This window comes from Canis lupus, chromosome 37 (assembly GCF_011100685.1).
Source record: "Canis lupus familiaris isolate Mischka breed German Shepherd chromosome 37, alternate assembly UU_Cfam_GSD_1.0, whole genome shotgun sequence".
Classification (NCBI taxonomy): domain Eukaryota; kingdom Metazoa; phylum Chordata; class Mammalia; order Carnivora; family Canidae; genus Canis; species Canis lupus.
Window position 1 is genome coordinate 17643639 of NC_049258.1, and position 16234 is coordinate 17659872.

General features: G+C 38.1%; 1 protein-coding gene across 14 annotated transcripts in view; it reads left to right on the forward strand.

Moving 5' to 3' along the window:
• The window catches only part of UNC80 (unc-80 homolog, NALCN channel complex subunit), a 215364-nt gene that overhangs the window by 126558 nt on the left and 72572 nt on the right, over positions 1-16234 (forward strand). For all 14 annotated transcript variants that reach the window (XM_038585614.1, XM_038585623.1, XM_038585612.1 and 11 more), the window contains 4 exons: positions 2156-2263; positions 4055-4193; positions 14160-14341; positions 14845-14976. In XM_038585614.1, coding sequence (XP_038441542.1) covers positions 2156-2263; positions 4055-4193; positions 14160-14341; positions 14845-14976 — 561 coding nt within the window. The remainder of the gene's footprint in view (positions 1-2155; positions 2264-4054; positions 4194-14159; positions 14342-14844; positions 14977-16234) is intronic.

Consider the following 16234-nt stretch of genomic DNA (forward strand, 5'->3'; position numbering starts at 1 on the left):
AGGGACACGCCAGTAGAGGGACTTGAGGACTCTCACATAGGGTGCCCAAGTGCCCATCACCCAAGTACACATCTTGGATACTTACCTTTCAAGCCTCAACAAGTCACTCAGGGCGAGTGACTAGCCTATCACCCTAGAGTAAAAGCCTTTCTAATAATCTTCCCTTTCCTCTATGACAAGCACCCTAACTATGATGAGGCACTAGAACACACCATGCTTCCCAGGGAAGCCTGCAAGAATATTAAATATCTGATATCTGAGAAGCTTGACATATACCTTCTGTCCCTGGGAAACAGGATTAAACAAATCCTACGACTCCCAGAGTGTCAGAGGCAAACATAAATGTTTGCCCTTTTTCTTCTAAGCCAGTACCTGCTAGATGAAAAAAAACCCCTGTAATTTAACCAAGAGATGTGGTTCTGAAAAAGCCAAAATGTCCAACCAGAGGAGAAAGGGTGAAATATTAACAAACTTTAAGAATCATATTTTGAATCCTATTTTGAAAATCATATTTAACGACCTGGGGGAGATACTCATTATAAATTCCTAATAAAATGAGTTGTTTAAAATTGGGTGCCACACACAGGACATCCTCACCATCGTGCTAAGATGCACAGAATGAAAAAACAAAAAGACTGAAAGGAACAAAATAATGGCCATCGCTGGGCTAAGGATTATAGGGATTTTTGTTTTCTTCCTCTAAGTTTTTCTGTGTTTTCCAGACATTCTGCAATTTGCATGTAAGGTTTTATAAATAGAGTAAAAGATGCCACTTTCAAAATAACTTGACTTTTTAAAAAGGAAATCAAATGCACCCCTACATTTATATGGAAAATGCCTGCCATATGATTTTAGAGCAGTTTCCAAATCATAAAACAGGCATGGATATTGCTGTATATTGTTTTTTGCATTCACAGAAATAAAATGCAATGCAGGATTTATCTCCTCAAATGAAATGTGTTCCCAAGTATGTGCCTCCACGTTTTTATCTTTAGAAAACACAGCAAGAGCTCTGATTCATTTGTTTCGAAGTAGATTCATTCTAAAAGTTTATTCCATACCAGTCGCACACCAGATGCATTGTGTTGGGTCTTTTTGTCAGAGTTTTGAAAGACTTTCTTGGAACATTCATGTTCTTTTAGATTTGTCTTTTCTTTCAAATATCTCCATCTATAGCACTGTGAAGCTCTGTTCAAAAATTCTTAAGGAGCTGTTTGTTCCTCAGCATCGAGGGAAAAAGTGTTTCTTTGACATGGAACTGGAAAAACAAATGAGCTTTATTCTGTGTAGAAGGATGGATTCCCTCTGTGCACAGCCCGGAGTGCAAACCTAGGAGCCATCAGGACTCCGGATAAATAAACAAGAGCCTGTCACCGTGAGGACCCATCCTTCTCCCAGTGCTCTGGCCTTTTAGGGAGTTGGAGGAAGAAACCCTGTCTCTTCCATACTTATGCAGAAGTCAGTGTTATTCTGGACTCTGGTTCGAGAGAGAATTTGAAAAAAGAGCTGCTGCCTCCTATAGACAAGTACGGTTTTGTTTTTGTTTTTTGAACGAGTTTGGTTTTTTTAAAGAAACCATTTAACCTTACACCTCAGGCCTAGATAATAAATGCTCTGACCTTGTACTTCCTTGATGAGTCTTTTATCTTTTACTTCCTAACACTCCTTTGTGAACTCTATTCTTTCTCCCATGACCAAATGGCAAACTTGTAACATCCAGCCCTGTAAAGGGGCGATTAGATAGAGCAAGTTTAACTGACTTAATTTTTTTAAAAGATTTGTGCTTTTACCATCTTCGTGGAATATAACTGGCCCTGAAATGGAAGTCAAGAGATGCTTGTCCTGTTTTAATTCTGCTAAGAGCCGGCTTTCTAACTTGGTCACGTTATTCTCCTTTTCTGGACCACAGTTTCCATCACCATGGTAAAAAAAAAAAAAAAAAAAAAAAAAAAATTTGTAGCTATATATCTCTGAGCTCCCTTTCATTCCAAAATTAACTGTTTTTATCACTTTCAGAAACTGTGGGCCTATTAAAAGGGCTACATTGTCACTCATTAAAAGAAGACCGTTGTTGTTTGGAGAATTTGGGGGGAAACAGCACTAGTGGCTTTTGAGAGGGGACAACAGTCTTCGTCACATCTTATGTTGTTTGCAGTGCTCAGAGAAGTCATGCCTGAGGACACCTTCTCTGAAGAAGAGAGTTTCCGAGGCCAACCTGGAAGGGAAAAAGGACTCTGGAATGCTGAAATACATCAGACTGCAGGTATTGACACCTGGTTCAGAAACGTCACTGGAGCAGTGAGAGGAAGGGGTACCCTGCTTCCTTACTAATGCTTGAGGCATCCAGTGCCAGTTAGCACAGTGTTAGCATGAAGAGCCCTTTAATTGGTGGGTAAGAGTGCCACCAAGTGTGCAAGAGAAAAAGTCCCTTCTTGTAAGCCAGGCAGCTTCCACAGAGATACAGCTTGGGAGCTCGCTGGAGCCATGCCTTTTCTCACTCACCCCATGCATGGTGCTAATACCCCACCAGCATGTGGTGACGATCCTCACCCCTCTTAGAATGTGATATTCTGGGTTCGAAGCCTGCATCTGCCACTCTGGCTTTGGGACCTTGGGCAAGCTGCTTAATTTCTCTTGGTTTTACCATGGGGATTATAACACTAGGCCCATCTCAAAGGATTATTGCATAGATTAGAAGAGATAGTATACTTACCTACTTATCTAGTGCTTGACACATTGTTGTATTGTCCTTAAAACCTAAGCTCTAAATCATTACACATATTCCCCCAGGGGAGTTGGAGTGAAAACTTGTTTTTCTGGAAAGTTCTTTTCTTTAAAGATTTATTTATTTATTTTAGAGAGAGAGAGAGCAGGTGCAGGAGAGGCAGAGGGAGAGGTTGAGAATCTCAAGCAGACTCTGCACAGAGCATAGAGCCTGAGGTGGGGCTCGATCTCACTGACTGTGGGGTCATGACCTTGTGAGTATGACCATGACATCATAACCTGAGCTGAAACCAAGAGTTGGCCTCTTAACTGACTGCACCGCCCAGGTCCCCCTTTTGGAAAGTTTTTAAAATGGTTAAAGATCTAGACCATCCACAACCTACATTTATCACCTGAAATAATGGAGGCACCTGGGTGGCTCAATCAGTTGAGCATCTGACTCTCTCAGTTTTTGGCTCAGGTCATGATCTCAGGATCATGGGATTGAGCCCTGCCTCAGTGTCTGTGCCCAGTGAGAAGTCTGTTTGAGATGCTTTCGATCTCTCTCCCTCTGCCCCTCCCTCCCACTCATGCTTGTGTTTTCTCTCTCTTCTCTCTCTCTCTCTCTCTCTTAAATAAATTGAGGCACCTGGGTGGCTCAGTCAGTTAAGTGGCTGCCTTTGACTTAGGTCATGATCCCAGGGTCCTGGGATGGAGGCCCATGGCAGTCACTCTGCTCACCAGGGGGCCTGCATCTCCCTTTGCCCCTCCCTCTGCTCATGCTCTCTCTCTCTCTCTTTTTCTCACTGTCTTTGTGTCTCTCTCAAATAAATAAATAAAAATCTTTTTAAAAATGAAATAAAATCTTTAAAAAATAAACCATCTGAAATAATGGATTAAATAGGACTTTTGTGGCTTGATCTAGTGCAATAACCACAGTGTACAATGTTTCAAAGGGAAAATGTCATCCAAGTTTACTGGATTAGAAAACTAACTTTCTCATGGAATTCCTTTATAACTTAGAGGCTACTCATTGTCTTTAGGACACCAACTCCTAATCGAAAGGAAAATAGGATGCTTTAAAAGTCCACTAAGATTTTTAATACAAAGACTGTAGAATAAGCTCTATGAGAAAAAAACCAAAAGACTCCAGCCAGTATATCTTTGTATGCATCGACTAATAAGGTATAAAATTCATTCTACACCATGCCAATAAATACATTACCATTTTAGAAAGTATTTGAAGGTCATTTAAGGAAAGCGGAGAAGGGAAGTGGCACTTAGGTTTCAAGAGGAGTACAGCAATCAGTGTCTTCAAAGATTTTAAGATGTGATTTCCATCTTTTCCCAGGTGATGAGCCTGTCGCCTGCTCCTTTATCTCTGCTAATCAAGGCAGCACCAATTCTGACAGAAGAAATGTATGGAGACATCCAGCCAGCTGCCTGGGAGCTCCTGCTCAGCATGGATGAGCACATGGCGGGGGCCGCAGGTAAAGACAGTTCACCCATGACCTTGGTTGCTACTCATCCCACCATTTAAACAAGAGAGAAGTGCATCCATTCCCTTTCATTCCTAGGTCAGCTCAGCAGCAATCTCCAGAACCCTAGACACAGCTTTGTACTATAGGGAGGGAGGCTGAAGTGCTAAGTATACCCTTTACTTTTTACCACATAATCTGCACAAGAGAGTATGTCTCTCCAAGGGCATTACCAAATTATAAAATATAATTTTCCCCAGAACCTACATTTTCACTATATTTCACAAAGGAAAAAATTCTTTTAGCATGTCGTGATTTCCCAGATTTACTATGAACCACCATTATTAACCACAAGTAATGTTTTACATCCAAATTATACTATCAAAACAAATGTGTTGAAGATTAGGTCACATATCTAAAGCCATATAGCCAGTAAAAAGTACACACAAAATGTGAGTTCTTCACCTTTTTTCCACTTCTTGTACATATTCTTTTAGTTTATAGATTTCAGGATTCCTTCTAGGGTACACTAGGCACATATATATATATATATATATATATATATATATATATATATATATATATATATATATACCTAAGTACCAATGTATATATTGTTTCCTTTTTCACACAAATAGGACATACTCTAAAGACTTTTGAGCTTTCCATTTTTCTAGAAGATTTTTATCTAGAAGATTTTTAAAAGAATTTATTTGAAGAAAAATCTATTCCAACTAGGCAGCACATACCAGGAGTATTTAGGAGCACTCTACCAACAGGAGCCCAGGGAGAGGCTTTTATAGAAAAAGGACAGAAGCAAAGTAAGGCAATTATTGACCGACTGTAGCTAAAAGCCAAGTTGGTTGTTTGTGATTGGTTGTCCTTAGCATTATGATTTGTAACCTTGAGGCATTTACAGGCTTAGATTTTGAGGATTAGAGCTACATCATTCTAATGGTCTCTTTATTTAATTATTTTAATAGTCCTCCCTTTTGGTCATCTTCTCATACATGAGAAATGGACCCAAAATTTGGTATTAATGCCACTCTCAGATAAGAGTTATGTTGCTCTTGTCTCATTGTGAAACTCAGAGGTTATGATGTCAAATTCATAAAACAGTTATTTTTGCTTTTCATCTCATTGTGCATCTTCTTTCTGCTTCTCCAAGAACAGTGAGACCATGTGATAGATGGTTGATGGTTTTGAACAAGCATTTAAGATCACTGAGAGGACCTAATACAGCAGGAAGACTATAGTGATAACTATTAGGAATGTAATGCCAGGAGACCAACGGATGCTTCTCAGCCAGAGTCCCCATGAACCAAACCAGGTGGTATCAAATAAATTAAAGAAAATACCTGTTTTAGCCCAGTGGCTTATTTGTAAGTATTTTGTATTTGCTATAATGCTAGAGGTTTGGATCTAGGTACACCAAGGAGTATTGTACCCTGACATAGCAGATTCTGTTTTCAGCCAATATGTAAAGCAATTCTATTATCTAAAACCACCTTAGCAAGAAAATATAGAGATTTTGTTGTACAGCTACGGCCTTAGCTGTAAATCCAACCATAGTTGCCAGAGTAAAGGAGCACTGTCTCTCCTGTCTTTGACAGAGAAAAAAAGCAAGTAGCAAAAAAGCAATAGGAATGAATGTTTAATATTGGAGATGATGATCTTGATCTGTGTAACTTGAGAGAGCTGTCCCCAGGATGCCATCTGCATCCGAGGAGGAACCTCCCTAGTCAATTTTAATTTTAGATCTCCAGCTGGTGTGCAGTTCCAAGAGTTTAGAGGATCTCTTTTTAATGAAGGATGTAGACCCTACCATTCAAGTTCCTGAAGTTTGGCTGCCACCTAGGTAGTAAGGAGGAGCTGGTGTGGTCCCTTCCAAGGACGTTCAAGGGCAGTCTTCGTTCTTAGTGATCCTACGTTAGAAAGTGGGAGACACTAGTTTGGGGAGTTGTAGCAAGATATTTGAGGAAACTAGAAGAATTTGAGATCAGTTTGGTGTACAGATAAATAACAAACATCAAAAACCGTGAACAGGACTAGGATCTGATATCCACAAATGTTACAATTTTTTTACTGAACCCTCACGATTAGTAAACCATGATTTCTCTAGAAATCATCCTTATTTCTATCAGAGATAATCACAGTAAGGCTAATTTGTTTGCAAAATAAGTCTAATCTCATTAAACGTGGTCTGATTATTTACATAAGTGCAGTATGAATAGTGATTAATCCTGTAGGCTTTTTAAAAAATCTGCTTTGCTGGAACTTTTTATAAGGAATTTTAGATTGGACTTTTAAAAACCTCTCCCGGCTTAAGAAGCCTAGTGAGGAACTCACCATCAGACTTCACCTGGAAAACTTATAGATTTGGCTGAATTCCTCTCTCCTTGAGGTCTCCAGGATATCTTGAGCTTCCTAAGCCTGCCAGGAAGCGGCAGGCTTCCTTGCTCACATGGTAAGGCTACAGCGAATCCTATAAGCAAGACACCAGGCCAGTTTTTCCAATGAATTTTTATTGGCTCCATCAAGTCAAACCTACTCCGTTAAAACTGTCTGATCATATCTGCTTCTATGCATATTCTCAAATACAACATTCCAGTCAAAGTCTTGGTAATAAAACCAATGCTTCCAGTTGTGGCCTGTTATACAAAAAACAGGTTCTTATGGATTCTGGAGGAATCAGATAAGGAGAAAAAGTTAATGTTTCCATTTTATTTATAGCAATAAGCTTTACCAAATTACTATAAGTCATAGATAGCTTAAGAGAAAAAAGAAAAAAACATATCCTTAAATCTGGAAAAATAAAACATTAAGGAACCAGCAAGATTTCAAAGGAAAAGTGTTTAAAAAAAAATAGTAATCATCCTTATCAGTCTGCTCAATCTCATATCATTAATTCTTATTCAACTTGAATCCTTTTTTCCATTAGTTCTGGAAATTCTTAACCAGAATCTTATGAAGATTCATCTTCTGAAGATGAAGCACTTCTGCAAAAGTATTGAGTAAAGCAGTAACTAAATGACAAAAAGACCTTTAAAAAAGTAGCCATGATTAAAGATCTGATGAGAGTTCATTTGATAGAGAAATATTATATGTCTGTGGCACACAAAATTTAGGATAATAACTGGACAATGAGAGTACTGACAACTTCCTAGAAACTTTGAACAATTTCTGGAATATCTGTATTAGTAACATACATCCATACACCTATAACTTCAGAAGTTTATTGTCAATTCTTACTTGACAGTGCCACCACATAATTTAACATGCCAAATAAACTAGTTTAACATCTCTCTTACAAGGTGAGAGACAAATTCTGTGAGGTTTTCTAGGGACCCTCTGGGAATACTCAAAGTTACTTTGAAATCAAAGAGACTTCATTTAGAATTTGATTTGGGGAAATTGCCAAAATGTCAAAAGGTTTGAGCATTTGAGTAAACAGGATCTCAGATCATTATGAAATAATACTTATCTATTTAACATAAGCCACAATTTAAAACTCTTCCAAAAAGTTTTGAAAGGTAAATACAAGGGCACTTGGGTGGTTCAGTGGGTAAAGGATCTGACTTGATTTCAGATCAGGTCATGATCTCAGGGTCCTGAGATGAAGCTCTATGTTGGGGCCTGCACTGAGCTGGAACCTCTTCAAGATTCCCTCTTCCCCTGCCCTCTACCCCAATTTCTTTCTCTTTTCTTTCTCTTTTCTTTCTTTTCTTTTCTTTTCTTTTCTTTTCTTTTCTTTCTTTTCTTTTTCTTTCTTTTTCTCTTTCTTCCAAGAAAAAGAAAGAAGAGATAGATAGATAGATAGATAGATAGATAGATAGATAGATAGATAGATAGGGTTTTCTTAAGTTATCAAAGTCCTGATAAAGACAACCTGAAGCACACACAGTAAATTATTTTGGTAAAACCACAAAATCTTTGCCTTGCAGGCAGATTATCCAAAAGGTAAAAAAACACTTTTCTCAGTCGTTTATGAAAAGCAGACTGATAGTCCAAGAAAAGTTTGGTTTCTCAGCTGAGACAAAACCAAATTCTTTTTTACCGCTGTATTTTTGATATTACAACTCATTATTTAAAAACTTAAATACATCAATCCTAACTTTAGTTAGTTTAATCACATGTAAAATTTATTTTCCAAGATTCCTTTTCTATAAGCATTCTACAATTTTTTTCATACCCATTCAGATTTTGTTCTGCTTTTTAATCTTCCTCATTCTGGAACTACCGGTCATTCTACTTTACTCACCTATTTTTCAGTCTTATTACTTCTAAGTAGTTTTAATTGTATATATTGATTAGGATTCTTAACCCTTAGGATCCTTTATTCCTAGTGTGATAGCTAAGAAGTAAACAATTGTAGACTATTATAGTAGCATTCTGTGGATTGGCAAATTTATTAATACATTTCATAATTTCTAGAAGTGTGTTCTTCCTCACAGTAAATCTTACATCTATTTAATTCTTAACAATTATGTTTATCCATGAAAATTTCTTAAGACATTGAACATCTAATCATTTCATCTTTCTTGCTGATAAATTCTACATCAGAGATAACTTGAGATTATTGGACTTTTAGTAAGCCTATTAGAATAAGACCATTATATTTAATGCTGATAGATCTAAAGATAGTCTTGTTTTAATTAAATCAACAAACTTAAACTAGTTTTTATTTATCATAGATTATTCTAGGTCACATTATGTAGAAAAGATGTTAACGTTTGAAGCCAACGGACCACGAAAGAATTCTTGACATGCCTTTAGTGCAAAGAGGGGTTTTATTAAAGCACGAGGACAGGACCAGTGAGCAGAAAGAGTTGCACTGGGGTCATGAGTAGTGGTCTATTACATACTTTCAAGTTGGGCGGGGGTTGGGGATAGTGTAGGTCTCTAAGGAATTTTGGAAGCAAGGTTTCCAGGGCCTTGAGAGGGCTAACTATTGTTGGAAATAGCCATTTATTACTGTCGAATACAACCTGAGTCGTCAGATCCTTCAGATTTGTATTGGTGGGTCATATGCTTGGGGCATGATTGCCAACGTGTATCTCAGGGGGAGAGGGGGCAGTGATAGAAATAAAGGAAGCTTCCAAAGGAATTTTTATATGTTACAGTAGACTTACAGGATCCTGGGGGTCAGGCTAACATTGTCTCTTATTTAGCAAAGTTTTAACATGGAGGCAGTTGAGTCCCTAGAGAAATATTACTTTGCCTGTTTCAAGGAGTTGTCAATGGTCTGTAGGTAGTAAGGAAATTTAATAATTTTTCTTCTCCTTTTGTTTCCCACATCAACATGAACTTGAAAAACATTTAGATTTCTCTATTTCTGACGGTATATTTTATTTACATGTGTTTGTTTATCTGTAAGCTAACAAATAGAGCTCTTTACAAACCAATTTCCTACTCCCTATCTGGGGTAGGAAAATATCACGTATCTGCAACATACATACATAGACATACATAAATATATGGACAAACACAGGGATCTCATAGCATTTGTTTTGAAGTTTTAGCCATGAGTCAGATGTGATAATGCAAAACTGACTGATTTATGAAAAAAACATTTGGATCTAAAGTATATTCCTAGCAGAGAGAATAAGTTAATATTACCTGCTCAGATATCTAATTCTAATATTTGTGGAAAAGACTTTGAAAATTTTTGTTCACTTAATTTCCCAAGTAGTTTCCTTTTTTTTTTTTTCTGTTTTCCTGACAAGAATACCTCCCTGAAGTTTGCATTTCAAGAGATGGTTCTGGGTTCCTAGGGAAAACCAGATACAACATTTACATCTCAAAGGCATAGAGAAAGGATGTAAATTTCTTCAAGAAGGACATTTGTTTCCTAATCACAATTTTTACAATATCTGAAAGCCTTTTGAGATGAATAGGGATTTGGAGATCGGTAAAAGGATGGTTGGGCTTTTAATCGTTTCTAGGGCTGCATTTCTGTTTTTGTAAAGACTCGATTTGTTAGATAAGTACAACTGTTAATTCCTCAAAGAATTGGGATGTAACTTAAATGTCAAGATGCTTACCCAGCCATACAACTACATTATCTTCAAATTGCAAATTGCTTTTTCTATATCCGGGAGAAGATCTTCAACTAAGATGGAAATCAAAAGATTCCTAGGTTCTAGATTTACAGCTGTTTCTTTGGAATGTTTTAGTAAATCCTTCCTCAATGGCATCAGAATGTTTTACTTTTCTTCTAGGCACATAGTTTCATTTTGACTTAGAGGAGGTGGCATTAAAAACAAAAGTTCCTATGAGGCTCTGAATATCAGTTCCTAATTTCTGGCCAACTTCTGACTATAGAGCTACTTAAACAACAACAACAACAACAACAACAACAAAACCCTTTTGAATAACTTGTTAGGTTTTATCTGGGACAAATAGTAAATATTTCTGGCAGTATTGAACAATCCCTTGGACACATGGGGGGAGGGATGGACAAAGATGATGCAAAAGATACTCCCTTCCCAAAATCCAGAGCAACCCCCAACAACAAATAGAGTGCCTGGTTGAGATTGCTTTCTCTCTAGGCACTTCATAAATGGGTAAGCTTCTCTAAAATGGTTAAAAGTTGTCCACTGTGGTCACTGTAATTCAAGATTACCTTTGGTAAGGTTAACTTACTTGTTCAGCCTTAAAACAAAATTTTATTCACCTGAGGCCTCATACTGGGCCAGTCTGGTTTAGTTCAGACCCAGTCTGAACCCATACCCCGCCTAATTTCTAAATCAGTCCTCAGAAGCCAGTTTGACCCAGTCTAACTCTGGCCAGCTTTCAGACCCTGTATGGAAAAAGAAATGCTGGGGCACCTGAGTGGCTTAGTCATTGAGCATCTGATTCTTGATTTCAGTTCAGGTCTTGATCTCAGGATCATGAAATCAAGCCCTGCATTGGGTTCCACGTCCACTTAGGATTCTCTCTCCCTCTCCCTCTGTCTCTCCCCAGCTCCGGCTCTCTCTCTCTATCTCTTTCTCTCTCTTTCTCTCTGAAAAAGAAGAAGCTAAAATGGAGTCTGCAAGTTCAGGAGCTCCACAGATACCTGGTTGTTTATTGCTCCTGAGGGCCATTGGGACTCCTTTGATTCCCTCTTCTGGTACCAGAACTGTTAGAACATTAACTGGGATATACTAAAAATTTGAAGAGTTTATTTGAGCAAAAATCAATTCAAAATGGGCAGCCACAAAGGAGAAGTAGTTAGAAGCATTCCCTAGGAGACCATTTTTTAGCATTAGCTAGAAGATTCTCCTCATTCTTTTTGTTTTTTTAAAAATATTTATTTATTTATTTATTCATGAGAAACACAGAGAGGAGAGAGAGAGAAGCAGAGACAGGCAGAGGGAGAAGCAGGCTCCATGCAGGGAACCCGACGTGGGACTCCATCCTGGGTCTCCAGGATCACACCCTGGGCTGAAGGTGGCACTAAACCACTGAGCCACCCAGGCTGCCCCTCCTCATTCTTTTTCATGTCTACTAAATATTTCATTGAATGAGCATAAGTTTCTTTAACCTGGCCTACTAATTGAAGGTTTATTATACTACAGTGCACCAAATGTATTTGTAAAATATTTTTGTTTGCATTAAAACTTGGATTTTTTTTTTCTCTACTACATGTTTCTCAGAGTGCAGGGAGGAGCATGCTCCTTGAGTATGAGACAGACATGGAAACTTCCATGGAAGATATGAACAGGTAGACTGGGCTTTAAGAAAAGCTAGAAGGAAGTGGATGGTGTATGCAAAGCCACATAGAGTATGGAAACACACAGGGCTTATTTGGAAAGCTAGAGAAGGAATTGAAACTTGGGTGGCCTTTGTAGAGGGATCCCCAGTCCATGGTATTAGACAAGTGAGTTGGACTCAGATTGTAACAGCCCTTGAATGACACTCACTGGATGATGGACTTTCCATTGAACTTTGGAAAACCACTCATGGGTTCTGACCCAAAGAGTAGTGTTGTATATAGACTATGTGTATTACCAAGTTGAATATGGTAGCAAGGAGTAAAGCAGTTCGATTTTAGATGGTTAGGAGACGTATAGTTGATGACATGATGTTAAAGCTAATGAGAAAAAGGGCAAAGGTGGAAATAAGCTTGGAGAAATATCTGATCTATATGGCAGCTGAAGCACTGAGAGTAGATGGGGTCTCTGGGGGAAGAATCTGTAGAAGAAAGAGCAGAAGGATGAACACTAAGCCATTGGCCTTTTCTACCTAAAGAGAACAGGAAGGGGAGTGGCCAATAGCAAACCCTGGAAAATGACCAGAAAAGTAGGGGAACTCAACCTCAAACTATGCAAGCAAAGGAGAGTAGCTCTTCAGGAAGATTGTTATGAAAGTGTTAAAAACTGAAAGGAAACAAATGCTATAAAAAGTACCACTGGATCTACTGATTAGTGAGCATTACAAGAAAACTGCTTCGGTGCAGGGATTGAGGTAAAACTCCCACTTGCAATGATGTAAAGAGAGACTGTAGTGTTTAAAAATTGAGACAGAGTAGAGCATGCTTTAAAGAAAAGTAAAAGGAGAAAGAGTGGAAATTTAAGGAACTAGTAGGATAAATAAAAGGTTTATCAAATACTAATGGTCACAAGAGCTAACATTCTTATAGCACTATGGCACATGCATGGTCTTCCTTGATCCTTGTAACAACCATTTTTTTTAAAGATTTGTTTATTTATTTATTCATAAGATACACACACACAGAGGCAGAGACACAGGGAGAGGGAGAAGCAGGCTCCATGCAGGGAGCCCGACATGGGGCTTGATCGTGGGACTCCAGGATCATGCCCTGGACTGAAGGCAGTGCTAAACCGCTGAGCCACCCGGGCTGCCCACAACCATTTTATAGATAAGCAAACTGCAACTCAGATGGTTGAAAGGGCTTATCTAAGTGCACACAGATCAGAAGCGGCAGGGCTAGGAGACCAAACCCAGATCTTCTGACTGCACACATAGATGTCCCTCCCATATGCCACATTGCCTCTCAAAAATAAGACATGCTTTAGAAGCATGTAGTACTTTTCGTGTCACAGAGCACTTTCTCATAGATTATTTTCTCTTATTCTAACAACAAATTTGGAGGCAGGTATCATCATCATCATCGTAATTATCATCATTATCATTGACATTCTGCTCCTAAAGAAACAGAGGCTCGAAGAGGTGGAGAGGCTTTTCCAGGAGCACATAGCAGAGAGATTTCAGAGCTGGCACTCAACCGCAGCTGTCCAACACAATTGTCTAAGTATGTTTTGATGATCCAGGAAAAAGTACAAGAGAGATTTTAAATTATGTTTTTATGATTGTCACTGGCTCATCCATCTATGCTATGGAGTGTATTTTTCTGCCCTGTTATTCATTAACTCTGTAACTCATTGTGGCACTTGACCTTTCTCTTATTGATATTTGACTTTTCCTAAAATTAAAAAAACAGCAATGGTATTATGATTCATGAAATCTCTTTTGGCTTCTCCATCTCTTCTATCTCTCAGAAGGGTGGAAGTTTTTAATACCGTCTACAATGTAGATTTTATTTTTAATATAATGTAACTGGGACAGTTTTTAATGGACATTTTTATGCACTGTCCCCAGATTGCTATGACATGATTCTTGTCATTTCCTCAAAAGGGCATTTCAGTATATAATTTCCTTTCCTCGTTTGCTTCCTCTCACATTCACTTTTCACTGTGAGCCAAAGGAAAATTTGCTCAGAATGAGGTATTCTACTGAAATAGCATGTTACCACTGCCCTCACCAGATATTGGAAGATTGTGGATGGCACAAAGGATAAGGTTTGGGTTTCAGTGGCTGAAGTGAAAATTGCTTTCACCAATTCTGGTGGGCTGGCTCCCCTAGGTCAGGAGTCATTTTCAGGAGACAAGAACAGCTCCCTACTTCCCCCCATCCCATGGAACCAAGCAAAATTAAAAGGTGTGTAGCTGATGAATTGTTGGTTGTCTCTAGCTGCCATGTTCCTGCTGTGTGCGGTGAAAGTCCCCGAGGCTGTGTCTGACATGTTGATGTCAGAGTTCCACCACCCAGAGACCGTGCAGAGGCTGAATGCTGTTCTCAAGTTCCACACACTCTGGAGGTTTCGATACCAGGTCTGGCCCCGGATGGAGGAAGGAGCACAGCAGATTTTTAAGGTAAGGGATAGTTCCTCCATTGGAGAATAGCAAATCCAAACCAAGGCTTGTTTAAATCCTTGAACCTCAAATGGATAGTGTATGGCCCAAGAGATGCTTCTTTTTTTTCTCTGTGATTATATAAGTCAACCTAAGTCATATATGAATGAATTCTTGTTTTAAAAAATATTGAAATATGGAAGAGTGGTAGGATAAGAAAATCAAGTTTCTATAAACCTCAAGATCCCACTACTATCCCCAGTGGTATGCCCATAAAAGGTTGGGATGTAATCTTTCAGATACTTTGCTGTATTTATACATATAGATATTTTTGGAGGATGGGCTAATTAACACAAATAGAGATCATATAGTTGAAACCCTTCTTTTTTAATGAGTAAACTGAGACACAGTGACATTCATCCTGTGCTCTATAACATCATGTACTCTATAAGATGATTTCATAGTTATACTTCAGACTCATTCTAGCTTATTTTCTTACTCACTCTTCTGGTATCAACTAACAGATCCCGCCTCCCAGTATAAACTTCACCCTGCCCTCACCAGTGCTTGGAATGCCATCTGTCCCAATGTTTGACCCCCCGTGGGTCCCTCAGTGCAGTGGGAGTGTCCAGGACCCCATTAACGAAGACCAGTCTGTGAGTAACGGTCATTTTCTCTCTCCTCTCTTCAGGCTCCATGGTGTACATGTAATAAGAGAGAAGAACAATAAGTGCATGAGACAATTTACAATTTGTTCATTCTCATCATAAGAGTGTGACAACAACACTGAAAATCAGCCATGAAAGGTCTTTGTTCTTGTGAATAGAATAGAAGGAACTAATATCCAGTAGTGAGCATTTGCAGACCTCCATGCCAACACAGTTTTGTTTTATGATCACAGTAGTAGCCACCTTTCACAGCTCTGAAAAGCATTAGCCATTGTTTTTTTTTTTTTTTTTGACCAAGGGTAGCATTTTTGTCTCTAGTTATTATAAAACAAACATATTCATCTAATCTGTAATACCTAAGCTACCCAGAAGTTAATGAGATTAAAAAAAAAAAAAAAACAAAAAAAAACAAGAAGTTAATGAGATTGACCCTGGATGAATAAGAAAAAGAACTGAATTGACAGCTCTTATTTCCTTGTTTGAACGTTGGTCTGTTCTCCATTTTGTTAATCATCCCAAATATCACCTCAGGTCTTGTGTACTCTAATATATCATGGCTGGATGTAATATAATTCATAAACAGTTAAGTTTATAACACCGTCCATAGACAAGAACCAAGAATATGTGCCTTTTGAAAAAAATGAGTGCAAAATATGCTTTTTTTACCTATTGAATAGCATTTTTCTGAATTATAAGAGTAATGTAGAAACTACGGAAAAAAAAAACCATACCTTTTTGTACAAATCCATGACTATTTTCTTGCACAAACTCCCATGGAATTAGGCCAATTGGAATTAAAAATTACAGATGTTTGATACATCACCCAAAATAGTCCCAGGAAGATTTTACCCATATACAATAGAACGGGAAAGTGTGTCATCTTTATTCAAATTAGTTAGTATTATATTTTAATGCCACTTTGGCAAAAAAACAAAGTTATTGGGTTTTTTATTCACATTCTTTAAAAAGTCACTTGGATATATAAAGTTAGGCTGAACAGTTTTGCACATCACACATTTGCTAGTCATTGTAGTTTTCTTTAGAGAACTGTTTGAGCTCTTTATTCCTATAAATATTTTAATTCTCCTGCATATAGTATTTTTTATCTAATGGGTTTCATGCCAAAGAGAAAACACACCTGGTTCTTTCTCCGTATATACAGTAAATCCAGCATCTGAATTACTGGCATAAGGATCTTTGCTTTGTCACCTGTATAGACAGTGGATTCATTTGAGCCAAGTATATT